General features: G+C 31.5%; 1 protein-coding gene across 2 annotated transcripts in view; it reads left to right on the top strand.

Annotated features, from left to right (window-relative positions):
• Window positions 1–10,481: 10,481 nt before the first annotated feature.
• LOC145247387 (trafficking kinesin-binding protein 1-like) overlaps window positions 10,482–20,834 on the top strand; it is a 297,237-nt gene continuing 286,884 nt past the window's right edge. The window contains exon 1 of one of the 2 annotated variants that reach the window (XM_080109082.1): window positions 10,482–10,746. In XM_080109082.1, the coding sequence (XP_079965208.1) occupies window positions 10,742–10,746 (5 nt within the window). In that variant the 5' untranslated portion in view covers window positions 10,482–10,741. The remainder of the gene's footprint in view (window positions 10,747–20,834) is intronic. The other variant, XM_080109079.1, reaches the window with a different exon arrangement.

The raw sequence follows: 20,834 nt of genomic DNA, 5'->3' as shown, positions 1-20,834 counted from the left end.
AGTAGTTTTACCGAAATAATTGTAACTTGTAAACTATCAGGTTGACAAGAAAGTTCTTGCAGATTTTACCTTTTAAATTCAGATGAACATATTTCGACTGAAGCAAAAATTTATTGATTCAAATAAGCACCAACAGAATCAACATACTTTTGCCAATGCAAAACAAGTGTATTTTTATGCCAGTAACATAAAAATCTTGCATTTAGATGGCGATGAAGTCACTAAAGGCGTTTTGTATATTGTTTAGTTTTTTTTAAGCATTTCTCACACGGAAAGTTGTCAAGATACTTAAAGAAGTGGTAGTCAGAAGGTGAGAGGCCTGGAGAGTATGGCGGATGAGGCAGTTTCGTAACCCAATTCATTCAACTTCTGCAGGGTCAGTTTAGCAACGTGTAGTCGGACATTGGTGTGGAGGAGAATTGAGCCTTTTCTGTTGACTAACGGTGAGTGTTGTTGAAGTTTTTGATTCATTTAATTCATTTGTTGACGGTACATTTCTGCCATAATGGTTTCACCTGCATTCAAAACACTTTAATGGATGAGACTGGTTGCAGACCACCAAATAGTCAGAATGACTTCTTTTGGTGCAACTCTGGTTTTGGAGAGTGTTGTGGAGCTTTTCCAGTATCTAACCACTAAGCTGAGCAACTCCAGTCGTCGTAAAGAATCCATTTTTCATCGCATGTCACCACCTGGTAGAGAAACAGGTCATTCTTGTTCACTTAAAAAAAGGGAAGATGACACTTCATAACTGTATTTCTTTTGGTTGTTGTTCAATTTGTGAGACACCCATTTATCAAGTTTTTTTTTTTTGCCTTTCTAATCTCTGGAGTGTTTTGAAATCAGTCTATACGTTATGTCTAATTCAGAAGCAAATTCTCAACATCCAATAGCCAACCACTATGCTCATCATCTTCAAGACTCTTCACTGCCGCTATGAAACTTCTTAAACCACTATTATGCTGTGCATTCAGTCATGATTCCTACGCCAAATGCTTGGTTGATATCACTAGCTGTTTTAGCAGCTTTTCAGCCTTGCTTTAATTGAAATAAGAAAATTATGCAAATTCGTTTTTTTCTTTTTCCATCTTGTATCCAACATTCTGAAAGAAGGCATAATTGTTTTAAAACTATTGTAATTTAAACAATTAGATAGAGGTAAGACGTTCTTTAAAATGATATATAAAGTAAAAATATTTTGAAAACTTATTTGAAAACCCATCATTTGAAATCAAAATTAAAAATTCCACAAGAACCTACTTGTCAACCTAATAATTATCTGTTTGGGCTCAAATTTTGACACATCGTGTCATCTTCTGTTAGTACTTTATAGGAATCGTACAGATTTTTTAGGAGTGGCATGATCTATATATCAGGTCTGGGGCTTATTGATTAATCCTGTATAATATATATAATATAATATAAAGCTGAATGTCTATGTGTGTGTGTGTCTGATCACGAATAGGCTCCTATATGGTTGACTATTTTAAAAAACTGATTACATATAATGATAGAAGATGTATTGAGACATAGGAATGGGTATGTTTGATCTGGCAGAACAGTGGTTCATTAAAATTTTAAAATTAAAAAAAAAAAAACGTTTACAAGTGTTTTTGATATAGATGTACATAAGAATACTTTGATAAGTATGTTTTAACTTAAATAGGGGTGGTATAATAAAATTGTGGGGTCTGCGTTCGCGCCTGGCCTCCATAGAATGGAAATAGGCACAAAATTTAAAGACTTTTCATATCTATCTGCGTAAGTATACTTTGATAATTATGTTTCAGTTTGAAGAAATATGGTATAATAAAATTATGGGATGTTTGTTCGCGCCTGACCTCCATAGAATAGAAATATGTCACAAAGTTTAACAAGGTTTTTTGATATAGATCCACAGAATATTGTGATAAGTGTTTCAGTATGAACAGGTATGGTATAATAAATTATGGTATTTATCTATTTTATTTTTACTTTCATCATATTTTGCTTTGGTTTTGATACCCCCCAAATTCAACTCAAATTTACAACCCTTCCTTTTCATAACCTATCATACTTTCATAAATCAGAGTCCATTTTCTGTAGGCTGTTTTTGAACCCAGTCAATGACGGGTACTTTGCTATTATATATATATATATATATATATATATATATATATATATATATATATATCATTATTACTAAAAAGATTTTTATACTTATTACTAAATTTGTTACTATAATTACTATATTATTATTATTATTACCTATGATCATTGACTATACTATTATTAGAATTATTTTGCATTTATTTTTTTTTATTATTTTGTCATCTTTATCATCATTATGACTTTTTTTTTAATAAGCTATGATTCTGCAACACTTAAAAAATTATAATCATCACTCCTACAATTTCTTTTAATAATGACATCGAATTTAACACTTTATAGAAAGGTTTCATTCTGTCTAGACAATTTCCGGTCAGAGTACTAGCTTTCACGGACTGACCCCCCCCCCCCCCGCTTGAAATCACTTTTTCTAAGTAATCCGATGATGAAGGTTGTCATATTGGATTTCTCTCTTTTTACTATTAGGTCCTATTTGACTAGGGACAGACTTCTCTTTGGACTACTGCACTGTCCGGAAAAAAACAATTTTCATTATTTCAGCTGTTTTGAAAACTTTCCAATCGGATTATATGTATTGTCACACTGAACTTTTTTTTGGAATACATTCTATCTAAAGAACTATTTCGCATTTTGGATCAACTTGAGAAGAGTTTCATTCAAGCTGAAATATTATGCACGGTTTGTTTTTATAGTTTTTTACATATCCAACATTTTTTTTCAATTTAAAAAATTTTTTTTTATTTGGCAATTTATAACTACAATAAAACTAGCAATTTCTAGCATTGCTACAAATATAATTTGCTGATTTTTTTTATTTCCTCTGAGGAGGAGAATAATAAGAATAGCATTCTTTGAAACTCCGCGGAATAAGGACTTTGTAAATTGTTTTTTGGAGTATTCAGTCGAATGATAAATTTTGATTGTAAAGTTCAATTCACAGTTTTAATTTTCTTTCTCTTATAATAAGCTCTACTCTCTATCGAGCTTTTTTTTAATTCGGTTTGGATTAAATTTTCTATATATAAATACTGTTATTTATATTAGTTTGAAGTTTACCATAGCGTATATCAGGTAATCACTACATCCCTTTGTTTTCATTAATATATATATATATATATATATATATATATAAATCAAATGGCTGGTTTGTTCAAAGTCAATAAACTAGAAATTTACAAACCCGTTTTCTGTGAAATTTTATAACAGTGAGTGTTTATAATCTAACTGTGTTTTTAAGCATTAAAAAGTAAATAGTACCTTATTAAAAAAAAAAAAAAACTTACTCGTCGGGAAAAATTTACCAATTTCAGCCGATTAGCGGAAATATTTATGGCTTACCATTTTGAAATTATGAAAAATAACGATTCTGACTATAACACACTTTTTTTAAAAAATCGTTAAAACAGTAACACAGAAATTAATATTAAACACGATTCTGACTATAACACACTTTTTCTTTTTTAAATCGTTAAAATAGTAACACAAATATTAAATAAAATAAAATATTTCTCGTAATGTGGAACTATTTTCGCCATTTTATTTCCTGTAGAAATGAGCGGTCCACGAGTTGAAGATTTCCGAATTACAATATTTAATTATCTGTTTAATCGATAAGTATACAAAAAAAAATTCTCTATTTTTTTTTAATTTAAATTCATTGTGGCGGTCCTTACGATAAAATTATACCATTTTGAAATAATGAAAAATAACAATTCTGACTACACATGCGTATAAAAAAAAAACTTTTTTAACAATCGTTAAAAGCATAAAACACAAATTGTTTAAGAAATAAAGCATAAGTGAAATTTTTTTTTTTTTTTTTTTTTCCCCCGATACAACTTATTTTAATAAACTTGGGCAGAGTTGTAGAACCATCACCCCCATGTGAAATTTATATACTGATTTTTTAATTTTTTTCACTGGATTATTATTGATTGGATACTAATTAACCAGATTAAGAAAAAAAAAAGAAAATAGGGGGAAAAAAAAAATCATTTTGACATTTGAAAGGGGTGCTCATTTTTTAGTTACAACGGTCGGGTAAATCGGTCACTTTTTTTTTTTTTTTCTAAATACGGAAGTGTCTTCGGAAGATATGAAATGGTCTCATGTTGATGAAGCAATGTATCGGGATACTTAAAAAAATTCCCCCCCAAAAATGTATATATAACAATCCAAACTTACCGTGTCAAAGAGAGTCGGGTGCCATCTTTAACTTTCCAATACATCGGTAAACACTGTTTTTCCAGCTGCATAAACATGTTACATTAAATAAAAACACTAAAAACATCCAGTTAGGTAGAAAAGTAACTTATCTTGCCTTTGATAACATTTATTTGTTATATATTTGTTTTTTGACAACTTTTTCGAATCTTTGTTTATAGTAAGACAAACCTCAAAAACTAAATAAGTAAAAAAACAAAAAAAACTCGAAACTTTATTTTCATAAAAAAAATAAAAAAAAGATCATGTTCATTCTATCCTTTTTTTGGTACTCATGCAGAGAGTGATCTGTGCTGAAATAATGACGTTATTATTTAAAAAGCCATTCCATTCTTAACATGGGGAGGGTCTTTTGTACCTATTCTGTACTTTAACCTTACAATTGAATAAAAAAACATATCATAAAACTTTAATTAAACTTGGAAATACGATTTAAAATCTATGGTTTTGATATACCCGCGTTTTTATTAGGGACTGATTTACCATAACGTTGTAACTAAAACGTGAGCACCCTTTCAAATGTCGAAATGATTTTTTTTTTCCTATTTTTTTTTCTTAATCTGGTTAATTAGTGTCCAATCAATAATAATCCAGTGAAAAAATTTCAAAAACCTATCAGTATATAAATTATGCAGGGGAGTGATGGTTGTACAACTCCGCCCAAACTTGACAGAACACTTTTTTTTCCGAGTTGGTTTTATGAATGCTTTTGCTTTATTAACACCGTGGTACACATTAGCGTTGTGCTTTAAACTAACATTGTTGTTACATTTAAGAAATAAAGCATAAGTAAAAAAATTTTTTTTTTTTTTCCTTTCGATAAAACTTATTTTACCAAACTTGAAAGTACGCTTTTGGGTTTGTTTTACTGTACACATAGATTCGAAAAAGTTGACACAAAACAAATATAGAACAAATAAATCTAACATGTTTATTCAGCTCCAAAAACATAGTGTTTACCAATGTATTGGAAAATTTAAAATGGCGGCCGACTCTCTTTTGGAAGCGGTAAGTTTAGGAAAATGAGTTATAAATAAAAAATCAGACAAAATACTGTTAGAAACTCGCTCAATATATGTTACCGTGACATAGACTGACATATATTCGGCGTGTTTTTAACAGTATTTTGACTGGTTTTTTATTTATAACTCATTTTCCCAAACTTACCGTCTCAGAGAGAGAGAGAGAGTCGGCCGCCATTTTAAATTTTCCAATACATTGATAAACACTGTTTTTTGAGCGAATAAACATGTTACATTAAATATAAACACTAAAAACATCCAGTTATGTAGAAAAATAACTTATCTTGGCTTTGATAACATTTATTTGTTCTATATTTGTTTTGTGCCAACTTTTTCGGATCTGTGTACAGTTAAACAAATTATTGGGAGGTTGGAGGTGTTTATTCATGGCCGCCAGTGAATTATAGTGCATAACATAGTCTTTATATCTCGAAAACTACTTTCCTCTGCAAACTGTAAATAAGATTTTCTTAATCAGCATCGTCGAAAACGTGTAAAAGTAGTAATTTTAAACAAATTGTGTAGGTGGACCTCTAAGGCAGGATAAGTTACTTTTCTACCTAACTGGATATATTTTTGTTTTTATTTGGTTTGTATTACTGTACACATAGATTCGAAAAAGTTGCCAAAAAATAAATGTATAACAGATATTATCAAAGGCAAGATAAGTTACTTTTCTACCAAACTGGCTTATCCAGTTAGGTAGAAAAGTAACTTATCTTGCCTTAGATAACATTTGTTATATATTTATTTTTTGACAACTTTTTCGGATCTATGTTTAGTAATACAAACCCTTTTGATTTAATGTAACGTTTAGTCGACTCAAAAAGCAGTGTTTATCAGTGTATTTGAAAAATACAAATGGTGGCAGACACTGTTGATTACGTTGTTTTGGAAAATGAGTTAAAACTAAAAAACTATACAATATACTGTCAGAAACCCACCAAATATGCCAGCCTATGTCACGGTCACATATATACGGTGGGTATCTTACAGTGTTATGTATAGTTTTTTACTTATTTTCCCAAACTTATTCAACAGAGTCCACGACCATTTGTCTTTTTCAAATACATTGATAATTATTGTATGCTTTTCCGAGCTGATTAAACCTTTTCCATTAAATAAAAACACTAACAAATTATCCAGTTATGTAGAAATGTAATTTACCTTACCATTGCTTACATTTATTTGTTTTTGGACAATTTTTCGAATCTGTGTATAGTATCCCCCCCCCCTCCACCAAAATATTAATTGAAAAGTAAGATTTTTGATTACAAACACCACAAAAAACAAAAAAAATCGATTAACCGTTTCAACCTTTCGGCAACGTTCGACTTAATCCATTGACTGCTGGTCGAGCCCAAGTCATGATTGATGGAAACTCCCAAAGATCCGGGTCAGATTCTGCAAAAGTACCGTTTTTTTTTTTTGTTTTTTTTTGTTTTTTTTATATATACACTTTTGGAGTGGATTGTTGTACTAACAATATAAGAAACATGCATTTTCTCTTTTTATTAGATTTTTTCCACTGCACCAAATTGAGCCACAGCAACGCATGCCAGGGTACAGCTAGTATATATATAGAATTATTCATAAACTAAAATGCATATGATATAAATGCATTTTTGGTTTGGTATGTTGACTTATGTGTACAAGGGTCGGTCCAAAAATAAAGCCTATCTTTTTTTTTTTTTTTTTTTTTTTTAACTCAAAAAGTTGAAGAGTTATAAAGACAGGAGTAGTATCATTAAAACAGGCGATCTTTTTTGCTCCAGAATTTATTTTTTCTACAAAGTCACCACAATTCTTAATGCACAGGAATTCAATGATGCATCTCTGTGTCTGACACACATCCATGACATAAGTTAGTTTCTTAGACTCACACCATCAATATCTGCAACAAAAATATAAAAGTCATGAATGCAAAAATTCATTCATCATAACAATGCAATTTGCAATCACCTCTGATCCATTCAGGCAGAATAAAAAATAGGAGGTATTACTTTTAGAAACCTGTGTGTGTGTGTGTGATTATTATTATTAGTAGTAGTAGTAGTAGTATTCTGTTTATTGCCTATAAGTATCTGCTTAGAAGATAAACTTTTTGTGGTTAACTGCACATATTTTTAAGAGCAATCTTTTTACTTATCCAATTAAAAGTAAATTCCCAATCCATTAAAATGCAACTTTATTTTTTAAACTGTAAAGTTTTAATTCATTACATTAGAGCTTTGGAAATAAAAAGCAGGTTCCAATTCTGTTTAAAATAAAACAAACTGTAAAACTCCAATGAACTTTCGGGAGAAACTACACTTTGAACCACTAGTGTAGAAGAGTGTTTGTTTGTTTTTTTTCACATATATTAACATTTTAAATTATCTATCCTGTATGTTGGATTTGTAATATATGAAAATATATTGATTTCTTATAAACAAGTTTTTATGACAACAAAAGATAAAGAATTCATGAAGAATAAGAATTCAAAATATTCAAAGAAAATCTATGGTGAAAGAGTTGTTTTGTATGTAAGGAGCTGGTGCCTTCTGCATTACATGTGTGAAAATGGGATAGATACGGTAGAGTCTGGGTGTTAGCATGCCTGTTTTATCTGTGAAAGAGTGTACATATGAACTATGTATCTGTCCATTTAGTGAGAGACGTGTGTTTGTGGTTGCTATGATTAATAGTTTGTGAAAGTCTCGTGTGTGCAAGAGGGATCAGGTAGGATTATACCATATGCACATCTGTTGACTGGTACAATGAAGGAAAAAAGAAAGCTGTGTGTTTGGAGTTTTATAGTGTGTTGAATTTTGGGACTGAATATTTCTTGACTGCGATTGGAAACTTGATTTGAGCGTTTTGCTTAATAAAGAATCAATAAATCATAACAGCATTCGTGATTGCTTTTAAACAAATTCCCTACAAACTTTTCTTTATACAAGTAATAAAGTTGTTGGATATAAGAATAATCAAGAAGGAACTAGTCGGTATTCCCCAGTAGGAAATAAAGCCATCTCTCTCCAAAGGAGGAGATAATGCCCAAGAGAGTTCATCTAAGATCATTTCTAAAAAATAATTCTTAAGCAATATGAAGGTGACTTTACAAAGCTATTTAAATGTTAAAAAAAAAATAAAGATGAAATCAAAAAATTAGTTTCTTTTTTGTATCAATATCTTTCTCTCCCTTTCTTTCTCTCTCCTACGCTGAGTTGTATTATTACTACAACGTCATTAATAAAGACAGGAGGAAGAGAATCAAATAAGACAGCAAAATTAATTAATGAACACAGAGACATGGAGTGAAAGAGAAATAGGGATCTTATGAAATAAAAGTGAGATGTAAAAACAACAGAGAGAAAGAGGAAACGTGACAAACAGGAATTTTACTTAATTGCAAATCATGGTTGATTTGGACAATTAAAACGAATTGTAAACATAGTGCAGTTGCAGAAATAAGGGATATTTTAATATGTATTTTGTGTGATTAAAATGTATAGAAAAAAATCACTATATTTGATCAAACAAAAAAATGAACAACTTTTGTTTAATGCAATTCTGAATTTTTGAGATGAGATGTGAATGCTTGTATTATGTTGATTAATCGGACTATTATTCTCATTTTGGTGTTATTAGCACAACGTTTTGGTCGCTGCAACTTGCGACCTTCTTCAGGTTTTGAGAACATTCAAGTAGGAAAAGAAGCATGTTCTCAACACCTGAAGAAGGTTGCAGGTTGCAGCGACCAAAACGTTATGCTCAAGATGAGAATAATAGTCCGATTAATCAGCATAACACAAATTTTTGTTTATTTTAATTTTTCTAAAGTTTGTAATGAAAAAGCAATTCTTTAAAAACAGTACTTTCAGTTTAAAGTTGGAATCAACTTAAAGGTATTCAAAAATTTATTAAATATATTTTTGATTATCATGAAAATATTTAATTGAATAAAAACGTCATCAAAAAAGTTTTTTATTTTGTTTTAGCAAACTTGTTTGAATACTGCTTCGGCATCCTTTATCCCACACTCTTCATTTATATAAATTGAAGTATGTCTATATGTTTGTAGCTACAGGATTCACTCCTAAACTAATTAACCAGTCATCATGAATTTTGGAAAACTGCTACGTCTAAGTAGATAATGTGGGCTATATTTAGTTTAATTTAAAGGGGGACAAAATTTTTGTGAAATTTTAACAATAAGTATTAGACATCAATGAATATTTCCCAAATTTCAGTTTCTTAGAAATATTTAAAAAAAAAAAAAAAAAAAGTTTTTAGTGGGCATAACATGAGCACAACCTCCAATTTGAAAATTCTTAAGATCCTTAAATTTTAGATAATTTCTAGAATCCAAATAATGGATTTTGATAAAAATTAGAATAGGGTTTAGTATCATTGTATCGTGATGTTAATCTTTGTAAAAGAGCATAAAACTGATGCAAAACTTTTGTTTGGGGAATTAATTTGATTCGTTCTAAGATGGGCATTCTTCTTGTAATCTGTCTCTTTCTTGACTTTTGCCATAGCGTGCTTCTTAGAAAATCATTATTTGCTCCTAATTTGGCAGTTCTTTTGATGGATTGTTGCAGCAGATTGTTGAGAACAGTAAAATGAAACTCGATTTAATTCCTTATAGAAATTACTTTGACCAGATTTGGAACTATTCATCAATAGTTATTTCCTTTCATTAAGAACAAAATAGAAAGAAATATGTGCATGTAAAAAACAAAACAAAAGAAAAAGTACCAGACAATGCCAGGTAGGCACAGATTATAAAATATAAACTAAATTAAAAAAAAATATATATATATATGAAAGTAATATTTCTTTTTACACTTTTTTTTCTGTGAATTTATTTCTAAGAAATCATTGCTAGGATTAGCATATTGTTTTCTTTAGTGACCCCTGTTGCTCAGTCTCCCCCCACACACACACACACACGACCTATGAATTATTGCTTCTACTTGATGTCAATAATGAACATTCTCTTTTGCTCCTTATAAGTTTTATTGGCTAACTTGCTTTTCTTGTCACCACAAGAAACATTTTTATTTATTTTATTTTTAATTACCTTTTCACCATGTTCCACTTTCTAGATAAACATGCCAGCTTGCACATCAACTGCTCATATCATAAAAACTCTATGCAGCAGGTGACATTAACAAAAGTTGTGGTCCTCGGCAGATGTCTTTTTTCTCTTAGCCTTAGATTACCCTTCTCCACCCCCTCCTTTCTCTCTTCTTCTTACAGCATTTATCAGCTTGATATAACAAAGGTTACCTCACAGAAAAGAAGAAAAATTACTTGGATATATTCTTGATAACTTCACTATTAACCAATGATTTAAAAAAAAAGAATACAAACTAAAATTCCTAGAAAATTTTAGCATGAGGTAAGTATATTCTGGATTAAAATGTTATTTATGTTTATGTATTGGTCATTGCGTATATTTGAGTAATTTGTAATAATTATACCATTTTAGCCTTTGAGTTTTTACATTTTTGTTTTTTGTTATATGACAATGTTGCATATATATATATATATATATATATAGTATTCTTTTTTTTTTTTTTTTTTTAAAGACATATTTCATCTAATATTACAGATGCCTTGTATTTACATTTTTTCTTGGTCTTTTCTAGATTCCTGATTACTTTTCAAATTTCAGGCTGGAACTGGTAGATGAATTTGCCATACTCGTTATGTACTCTGGTACTTTATGCCAAAACAATCACTAAACTTTTAAAAATACACATTCTTTACTCTACATCCACTCCCTGAAGACTGCTCTGGAAGGAACTGAAAGTGCTAGTGAGTATGGCGAATTAATCTGCCAGTTCTAACCTTAAATTAAAAAACTAATATAGATCAAGGAAAAAATATGCACACACAAGTCATATGTAATAATGAAATATAGATTTTATGCTTTTTCATATATCAAAGTTGAAAAATTATTTGAATAACAAAAGTGCTTGAATGGGGGAGGGGGTCTAATTTATTCCTATGCAGAATATTGCAGAAAACATATGTAACAGGCAAACACAATAAGATTTACATTTATTTGTTGTAATTTTATCATATGTATTTATAAATAAAAACAGTATATTTATTTTGTTTAGTTCTTTTGTGTTGATAATGTTCTTTGATTTTTAAAAAAAGAATCTTTTTTGTTTACATAATGTAGCCTACATTTACTAGATTGACAAAATTGTCTCATGTAAGCCATGTACAATTGAATTAAGAACAAATATATAGATACAAAAATAGTCTGCATTTTTGTATGAAAATATTATTTATCGAATTGTGAAAATATGACAAAAATTAAAGTTTTATTTTCTAATAAGTCACCTTATCAAGGTCAAAAACCACTGGAGAATTAATGAGATGGTTGGAAAGTCAGTTGGAAAGTCAGAATTTGTCTGAAGTGTCAGATCTGAGAAAAAAAAAATTAAATGTTGATAAAAATCAACATTCCAATTTTATTTCTTGTTTTTCAGATGTGACAGTTCAGACAAATTTATTTACATATGTAGTGATTGATACATTGTAAAAATAAAATCCATTATGCACAACAGTTAGGTTGCTTTTGTTTTCACAGTTGAAATTAGAACAGTAAACTCCCATTTATAGATGGGTACATAAATATACCCAAAAATCCATACTAAAGGAAGCTGAGTGCCCAACAAACTAAAGACAATCCAAATACTTTGCTTCATTAATGAAAATTCTGTAAGATTCTAAAAGATCTTGATATAAATAATTATCGCTTTTTAGTAGATTTGATAAACATTTTAAAAATAAAATGGTAAATTATTGCCTACTCTGAAGATATAAATTGGTGATTGTTTTTATATTATGTCTGTTTTTCTTTTAAATTTATCATTTCAAATATTTTGATGAAGTTGGAATTTTAAACTTTTATTGAATTCTAAGGAAAATAAAAATTGTTTATTTGAAAAAACAAAGGAAAAAATTATTCAGAAATCACAGCTGATTTCAGAGTTTGAACTCATAAAAATGCTAGGAGTGAGATTTTTCAATCTAATTGATTATTACTGAATATTGTTTTTTTTTTTTTTTTTTTTTTTTTTTTTTTTTTTTTTAAAACTTTATTGAGTTGAAGTCCAGTATTTTGGAATTGTCTAAGTTGGAATCTTAGGAGTTGCATTTTATGCCTTCTGACTGGACTTTATATGCATTATGCCGATTTATTTAAATTGTAAAACTTTGTTAAATTTACAATTCGCATGCCACTATACATTTGTGATAATAGTAATCTAAGAATCTTTTCTACTAAAATTTTTTTCAGTCATTTTTTTCTAGGAATTGTTACTTTTGATATGTCTGAATAAAAATGTTTAGAAATATTTTATCATAAATATTTTATTTCATTTTATTTTCTTTTTGCAAAAATCAATCTAAAATTCAATAATTTATGTTTCTATCTATCAAATAAATCTACCCATATGGATTAAATAAAAGGTTCAATTAAAAATTCTGTACAAGTTCCCAAATTTTAATTAATTTCCAAGTAGATTGAAGGTTACATTAGCTGAAATGTGAAGATCCAAGATGGTAATAGTTAGTCTGCATAATCTAAATGACTAAATGCTATAAAATGGTATACTCTTTGTATGTGTGTGTGTATATATATATATATATATATATATATATATATATATATATATATATGTGTGTGTGTAGCCAATATGGTATTCATGAAGAATATATCATTACAGAAATTCGAATAAAAAAAAAATTAGCTAAAAAGAAATATTTTTTAACATTTGACAAATGTTACCCCACAAAAATGCTAAAAATGAACACGTTTGAATATATTCTATGATTATAGAAGGTGTCGGATATCAAGAATGTAAGAAAAATGACAAACATTATGTGCGTAGTTGATATTTATGTCAACATTTACAGAATTTGGATGAGGTGTTGACATAATGTTATAAAAAATTATAACTTTTCAATTTCATATCTAAACATAGTTTTGCATTGAAAACTTTTCATTTTTACTTTTTCATTTTTTTAAAGGACATTTATCTGTTAAATTCACTTGGAAAATTTTAGTAATGCTGATCACATGAGATTTGTATTTGATTTCATTTTTTTTAATTTTAAATATTTCATGTTAGAATTGTCTATTTTAATGGTACAATTTTGAAGAAGTGAAAGATGAGTTGAATAATTGTGGTACATTACAATAGAAATAATTCTTGCTCATCTTGGAACTTCATCTTGTACTAACATAATAAATAATGATTGTGATTGTTTCTTTAGCAACTTTTATATATATGATAGGCTCATAAGAGCAGTGGTTGATGGGCAGAAATCAGAAGCCCACAGTATTAATGCTGGTGTCTCTCAGAGGTCCATCCTGGGCCCAACTCTTTTTTTCTTCTTTCCTGATGAACATCAATTATCTCCTAAAGCACAAACTTAAATCATTTGTTGACATCTATGCTGATGACACGACCATCTATGGGATCAAAGGCTGTAAATGCTGATGACATGACCATCTATGACATCATGGCCGTAAATGGCAAAGTTCTTTAATTCTCTCTCCTCTGATCTTCAGCACATGGTACAATGGAGAAAGAGGTGGCTGGTTACTTTTAATGCATCTAAAACCAATCTTCTATCTTTACATCATCAACGCTCTGATCCCCATCTGGCATCAATTGAAATGGATGGCTCTCATCTTGGGGAGGCTCCATGTTTTGACAAGTTTCTGGGATTGATCTTTACTCCTGATCTGAAATGGAACACGTACATCAAATCTGTTGCCAAGGTCGCTGGAAAAATGGTGGGATCCTCCTACCGCTCCAGTAGATATCTTACTACTGATGCAATTCTCTATCTATATAAAAGCCAAGTATGTCCAAGGATGGAGTACTGCTGCCTTGACAGAGTACAAAATAGACTTCATAGCCTAGTAGGGGATGCCCTTTTCTTTTCACTGCAGCCTCTCTCCCACGGAAGAGACGTTGCAAGCCTGTCTTTGCTTTATCCTTATTTCCATGGGAAGTGCTCATCTGAACTCCAATCTCTGGTCCCCCCCCTTCCAAATCTTTCACGAAAAACACCCATCTAGCTGAAACTACTGTCAGTAATTTTCCCCACTCTTTATCTGTGCGTAAATCAAAACGTAGATTCCATGAACAAAGCTTCTTTCTTAGAAGTGCACGCCTGTGGAATTCTCTTCCGTTTGCCTGTTTTCCACCTGACTACAACCTGGATGTCTTCAAGTCCAACATAAACAAGTTCCTGTTGGACCGCCCCCTTAAGTAAGACACTGTATCAGATCTCCAATACTAGTGATTTCTATCCTCTTATCCCATTGATTACTGTACACAGAATAACCCTTATCCCGGAGTTGATAAGTGGTGACTTCCTAGTAAAAAAAAAAAAAATTGTTTTCAAATCAATTGTATATAAAAAAAATGTTTAATTTCGGCATAAAATAACTGAACAATGGCTGATATGACATAACACCCAACTTCAATTATTTGTCACGTTTTATGTTACACTGATTTAGTTAAATAATAAATAAATATTGTGAAGAAAAGAGATGTTACTGTAAACATGCACTAAGTGTCATGTTTAGTGTGTTGCATATTTGCAGAGTATGCAAATAGCAGTTTTGCTGCAAGTAAGAGAAGGGGTTGGGAGGAGAAATTGCAAATATTTTTGATTTCCTGTTTGGACAGAGAATTGGATTTCTCTTAAAAAAAAAGTACCACTTAAGCGGGAATTTATGCTGAGAAATGAAGACTCTGAAAAAATGTTTATAGATTCTCTGCAGATAGGCTCTTTTAAGTGGACACTGGCTAGCTGTTAGCTAATGTGGATATTTGGATGGTTGAATTGGGATAACCAACAAAACGTCTGGGTGCTTGTGCAGTATAATGGAATTTCAAACGAATATATTTCAGGTAAAAACACTATTACATACTTATGTGTTATGTTGAAATTAGTATGAATTCCAACAATTATGAAAAATAACCCAATAAAAAATAATTACAAATAAAAATAGAATTTATTAAATTGAGTTTTATCATGGTAGAGCTATGTGATCAATTGTGTATGACAAACTGACTTATCTCCTTTGCTTCCCTTGAAATTAGACATTAAAAATAAAATAGAAAATGTCGGAATTAGTATTTATGATTTTTTGTGAAAAATAAATCTAGTACATCTACTGGATTATTATTTTTTTTTTTTTTTTTTTTTTTTTTTTTTTTTTGCAACTTTTGGAATTTGTACTAATTTTGACATGATCCGTAATTGTTTTGCTCGAGATTTCAAGCACTAAAGACTGAAATCTAAGATTTCCTGTCAAAGGTACATATATTCCAAGAGATTTGTGGCTAGTTAGGTTTGAGTCCCTGGGCATCACAAAGGCAGTATGGGCTTTCTGGGGGCTAACAGGTTCTGTGTATCTCTTTCAGAAGTAGTCCAAGTTGTAATATGTAATATTGACTTAGCGATCCAAATTAAAAAATCCAAAATGAGTGTAATCCAATTATTCTGTAGAAAAAAAAACAGTTTGCAAGTGATTGAGAAAGAACATTTTTCAAAGCGTTAATTTTTTTTTTTTTTTTCACTTAGAGACGGTAACTGGTATAAGAAGCTTCTATAATCAACGAAAAATTCAAAAATTATTACAACTCGGATGACTTTTTATGAGAACATTGAATCTTATGAACAATTCGCCTTTTACAACTAACCACTGCATATCCCTCCTTTTGCATTTTTCCTTCTTTCATTTTGCATTTTTTTTTTTTTTTACATAGACATCACCACTTATCAAGGCCAAGAGGCCACTCGAGGATAAGGGTTAAAGAGTGTACAGTAGAAATTGGACAATATAGTAACCGTTAGTAATGGAGATTCGGTAAATTTGTTAACTTATATGGAACGGCTCATCAAAAACTTGTTTACGTTAGACTTGAAGACAACCATATTGTAGTCAGCTGGAAAGCAGAAAAACGGAAGACAATTCCATAGGCGTGCAGTTCTAAGAAAGAAGCTTTGCTCATGGAATCTACGCTTAGGTTTAGGCACAGATAAAGAGTGGAGGAAACTAGTGATAGTGTTTTCTGCTAGACGGCTGTTTTTTGTCAAAGTTTGGAGGGGGGGGCATAGAATGGAGCTCAGCCGAGCACCTGCCATGATCGTTATAAGCAAACTCGCAACATCTCTTCTGTGAGAAAAGGACATTCCCCACAAGGCTACGAAGTCTATTTTGAACTCTATCAAGGCAGGATAAGTCCTTTCTAGCAGCTCCTGCACAGATGTGGCAACAGTACTCCTTCCTTGGACGTACCTGGCTCTTATATAGATAGAGAATTGCATCAGCAGTGAGATATCTATTGGATCGATAGAAGGATCCCACCATTTTTCCAGCAGCCTTGGCAACGGATTTGATGTATGTGTTCCATTTAAGATCAGGAGTAAAGGTGAAGCCCAGAAGCTTGTCAAAACATGAGGCCTCCCCAAGACGAGAGCCATTCATTTCAATTGATGCCAGATGGGGATCAGAGCATTGATTATGTAAAGATAGAAGCTTTGTTTTTGATGCATTAAAAGTAACAAGCCACTTCTTTCCCCATTGTACTACATGCTCAAGATCAGAGGAGAGAGAATCAGAGAGAACTTGGTCGTTTACAGTCTTAGATGTGCTACCATAGATAGTAGTGTCATCAGCATAGATGTCTACGAATGATGTAAGGATGTGATTTGGAAGATCATTAATATAGATCAGGAAGAGAGTTGGGCCCAGGATGGACCCCTGAGGAACTCCAGCATTAATACTGAGAGCTTCTGATTTCTGCCCATCAACCACTACTCTTATGAACCTATCAGAGAGGAATGATTTAATAATTGAGAAGACATTTCCAGCTATAACGTAGCTGGAGATCTTGTGAAGTAAACCTTTATGCCATACTCTATCAAAGACCTTTGATATGTCAAGAGCAATTGCCCTAGAAAGGTAGCCTTCGTCGAGAGATTCACTAATCCTATGAGATATAACTGTAAGCACATCTGCTGTAGATCTAGCAGAACGGAAACCATATTGCGTGTCACTAAGAAGGTTATTTTTACTAAGATGGTTGATTACTTCTGTATTTAACAGATTCCAGTAACTTACTCATGATGCACAGGAGACTTATTGGCCTGTACTGTGAGGGAGATGAGCGATCACCTGAATTCTTAAATACAGGACATACTGATGAGATTTTCCAGGGTGATGAGAAGCAATTCTCCTTAAGACAACATTTAAACAGTTTTGTAAGGATGGGCGCTAGTTCTGATTGAAGTCTTTTGAGTACCATAATTGGAATACCGTCAGGGCCGGTTGCTTTACTGGAATCAAGGTTTTCGATTAGGTTGGCAACATCACGTACAGATATTTGTATATCACATAGCATGTTTTCTGATACGGGAAGAAATATTGGAGGTTGGCAGCCTTGGTCGCAAAGGTTAGAATTAGCTGCAAAGTTCTTGGCAAAGAGTTTGGCTTTGTCTGATGCTGATGAGATTACCCCAGGTCCATTTATGAGAGTTGGGATAGAGCACGCTTCTGTTCAGGATTCTGTTTGCTATTTGCTAAAAGTGGTGGGAACCAAGCCGCTGCTCAGCTACTTTGGACTTGACGGACTGAGCATACAACTCTCTTGCGTTCTTTATTACTTTTTTACAGTGGTTGCTGGCAGTTCTGAAAGCAGCTTTAGTCTCAGTACATCTATTACGTTGGAAGCAATGAAAAAAGTGATTTCTATGCGCAATGGCAGCAGCACATTCCAGAGAGAACCACGGCTGGCTGTTAGGTTTTTGCTGGAATTTTTTCGAGGGTATGAAACGGTCTATACCTACAATTAACCATTCTGTCAGGTCTGATACTATAGAGGACACATCCTTTTTAAACATGGAACGCAGAGGTAGATCTGATATAAATGTGCGGAAGCTATCCCAGTGTATCGATATACTGTATAGTGGAGAGGTACATCTGGGAGCTTATTACATTTCATTTTTATTTCTTTCATTTCATGAACTCTTTACACTAACAATTTTGCATATATGATTAGTTTTTATAAAATGCAGTTTCAATTTATGAAAGTATCCAAGTTCACAGCTTTGCTATAATAATTATTTGCTAAAATTTTTCCTCTGATGAAAAGAACGCATATTTTGAAACAGTGGATTAAGGAAAACTTAATATTTCTTTTGGAGTATTCTGTCAAACAATAATTTACTGTAACTTATAATTTAGTCTTTTAATTGTTCTTTTTATAATAGCAATTATAGGGTGGGAAATTGTTGCCCTAAAGAAAATAAGACTATATATTTATTTTTAAACTTTTTTTTTTTTAAAAATCAATTCAGGTAACTTGATTATGTAGTAGAACTGACATCTATTTAATGTAGCCGCCTTCAGCCTCAATCACTGCCTTGATAAGGGTCCGGAGCTGGGGGCATACCTTTTCCACAAGCGCCAGCGGGAGCTCAGCGAATACTCGGCAGATGGCAGCTATCAGGCTGGATTTGATGTTGTGGGAGGTTATGTTAGTGATGTTCTAGACATATAACCAAACAAAGTAGTTCAGCGAGTTCAGGTCAAGGTAGGAGTGGGGTCAGTGAGAGAAGGGTACAAAGTCGTAACAATCCTTCTGCAGCCAAACCTGAGTCTCTTTGAACTTGTGGGCTGGCGCTGAGTCCTGCTGCAAGGTGGCATGATATGGCGCTCATTTTGAACCACACCAAAGACCATAACTGTGGCTGGAAACTTTGTTTTCATCATCCTGGGCACGACCCTGTTATTTGTGGCAATTCAGCGATGCATTTTGAGGGCGCTGGCAACGGTCCTGTTGTCATAAGTTAGATCGTCAGAGAGCAAGAGTTGTACAGCGGCACATCTCTGATCTTGCTCGTTGAACATGATGTCACTTTCAGACATGAGAGAAGGCTCCTATCGCTCTTGGGATTTGTACACAACTGGCCAACTAGTAGATGGTCTGCAAAAAAAAAAAAGAAAACCGGTTTTCATTAATCAGAAATGGAATCATGTCGTCTTTTCTAGGGCGACAATTTTATTGTTCCGTCTTGTGTGTGTGTGTGTGTATATGTGTGTCATCGTTTGATTTCTTTTTTTTTTTTTTTTTTTATTTATTGACAAATAAATAATAAGCAAATTTTAGTTTTTGGAATCCATGATAAACCGCACTGATTATCTTTTTAAGGCAGAGATAACATACAACTTTTCTTTTTGAATCCTTGTTTATATTACTATTATTTTTTTTTTTTTTTTTTTACTTCATATTGAATGGAGTTAAATTCAAGTATAAATTGTGTTTGTAATTTTTCTCTTTCCCAATATATTTAGAAATAGTATTTTCATCCTTTTTTAAAAAAGCTCGCGTTCATTATTGATAGTCTGACTGCTTAACAGATCTTGCTTGGTTTGCCTACTATGACATCATTTTTCTGTAAACAGACCTTGTCTCTCGGTGGTAGTGCTATGGCCTGGCTTATTTTGCTTTTAACAGTCTATATGGATTTTTTTTTTTTTTTTTTAAAGAATAATTCTAAAATGTGGAATATACTATACAATGTGACTACTCTTGTGCCAAGAAACTATGCATTCTGGAGTCAGATCTAAAATAATTTTATTTAATTCACAATTGTTCATCTTCTAGGCGTTATAGTGCTGAGGTATCACTATATTTTGGTTTGCATAAAAATATTATACACAATTCTAAATCTAGAAACCTTTACCTCCTTGTAAAATATGTATTAAGATGACCAATCAAATATAAACATTCATTTCTATTATTAAATTTCAATGATTTCGAAATACCGAAAATGCATATATAAAATGTACAAATAGGAAAAAAGTTGGGTTTTGACCAAAAAACGAAAAACTTTGGAACAGAATTATCCCATTGCACTCTAAAACTAGTGTTATAGCATTTAAGTATCTTTTAGAATATTGATTCTGTAGGTAATAGCATGGTTTCCCTTCTTGAGATGTTAATGTTATATTTTAGAAATAGATGTAGCCAAAACATATTGTACAGCCTCTTTAGATAGGTGTGAGAAACAAAAAGAAGAAATAATCACACAGAAAACCAGTAAAATAATACAATGAAATCCTTGTAATGCTCATAAAAGATTGTGAGAAAAAATAAATTCTATTCGCCTAAATAATAACGGTTGTTAACAGGAAATGTAAATCACTTCTAAAATTTAAAAATGTTGCCCAAACATAACTTTACAGTGTACAGCGGTAATCTGCGCAGCAATTAGCAGACACATCATTACCTTTGTTGATCTAAAATCTGTTGTTGAGAATAAAAATGATAGCATACACACATGATAGAATGTGTTGCCTTTAAAGTGTCTTTTTTTTTTTCTGATAAACAACTCAAGGATAAGGGTTAATGATATATATAAATGGATTGTTGATTA

Source organism: Euprymna scolopes, chromosome 25 (assembly GCF_053919585.1).
Source record: "Euprymna scolopes isolate OS-2025 chromosome 25, ASM5391958v1, whole genome shotgun sequence".
Taxonomy (NCBI): Eukaryota; Metazoa; Mollusca; class Cephalopoda; order Sepiida; family Sepiolidae; genus Euprymna; species Euprymna scolopes.
Note: the sequence above shows the minus strand (reverse complement) of the source record. Positions and strands in the feature narration are given on the sequence as shown.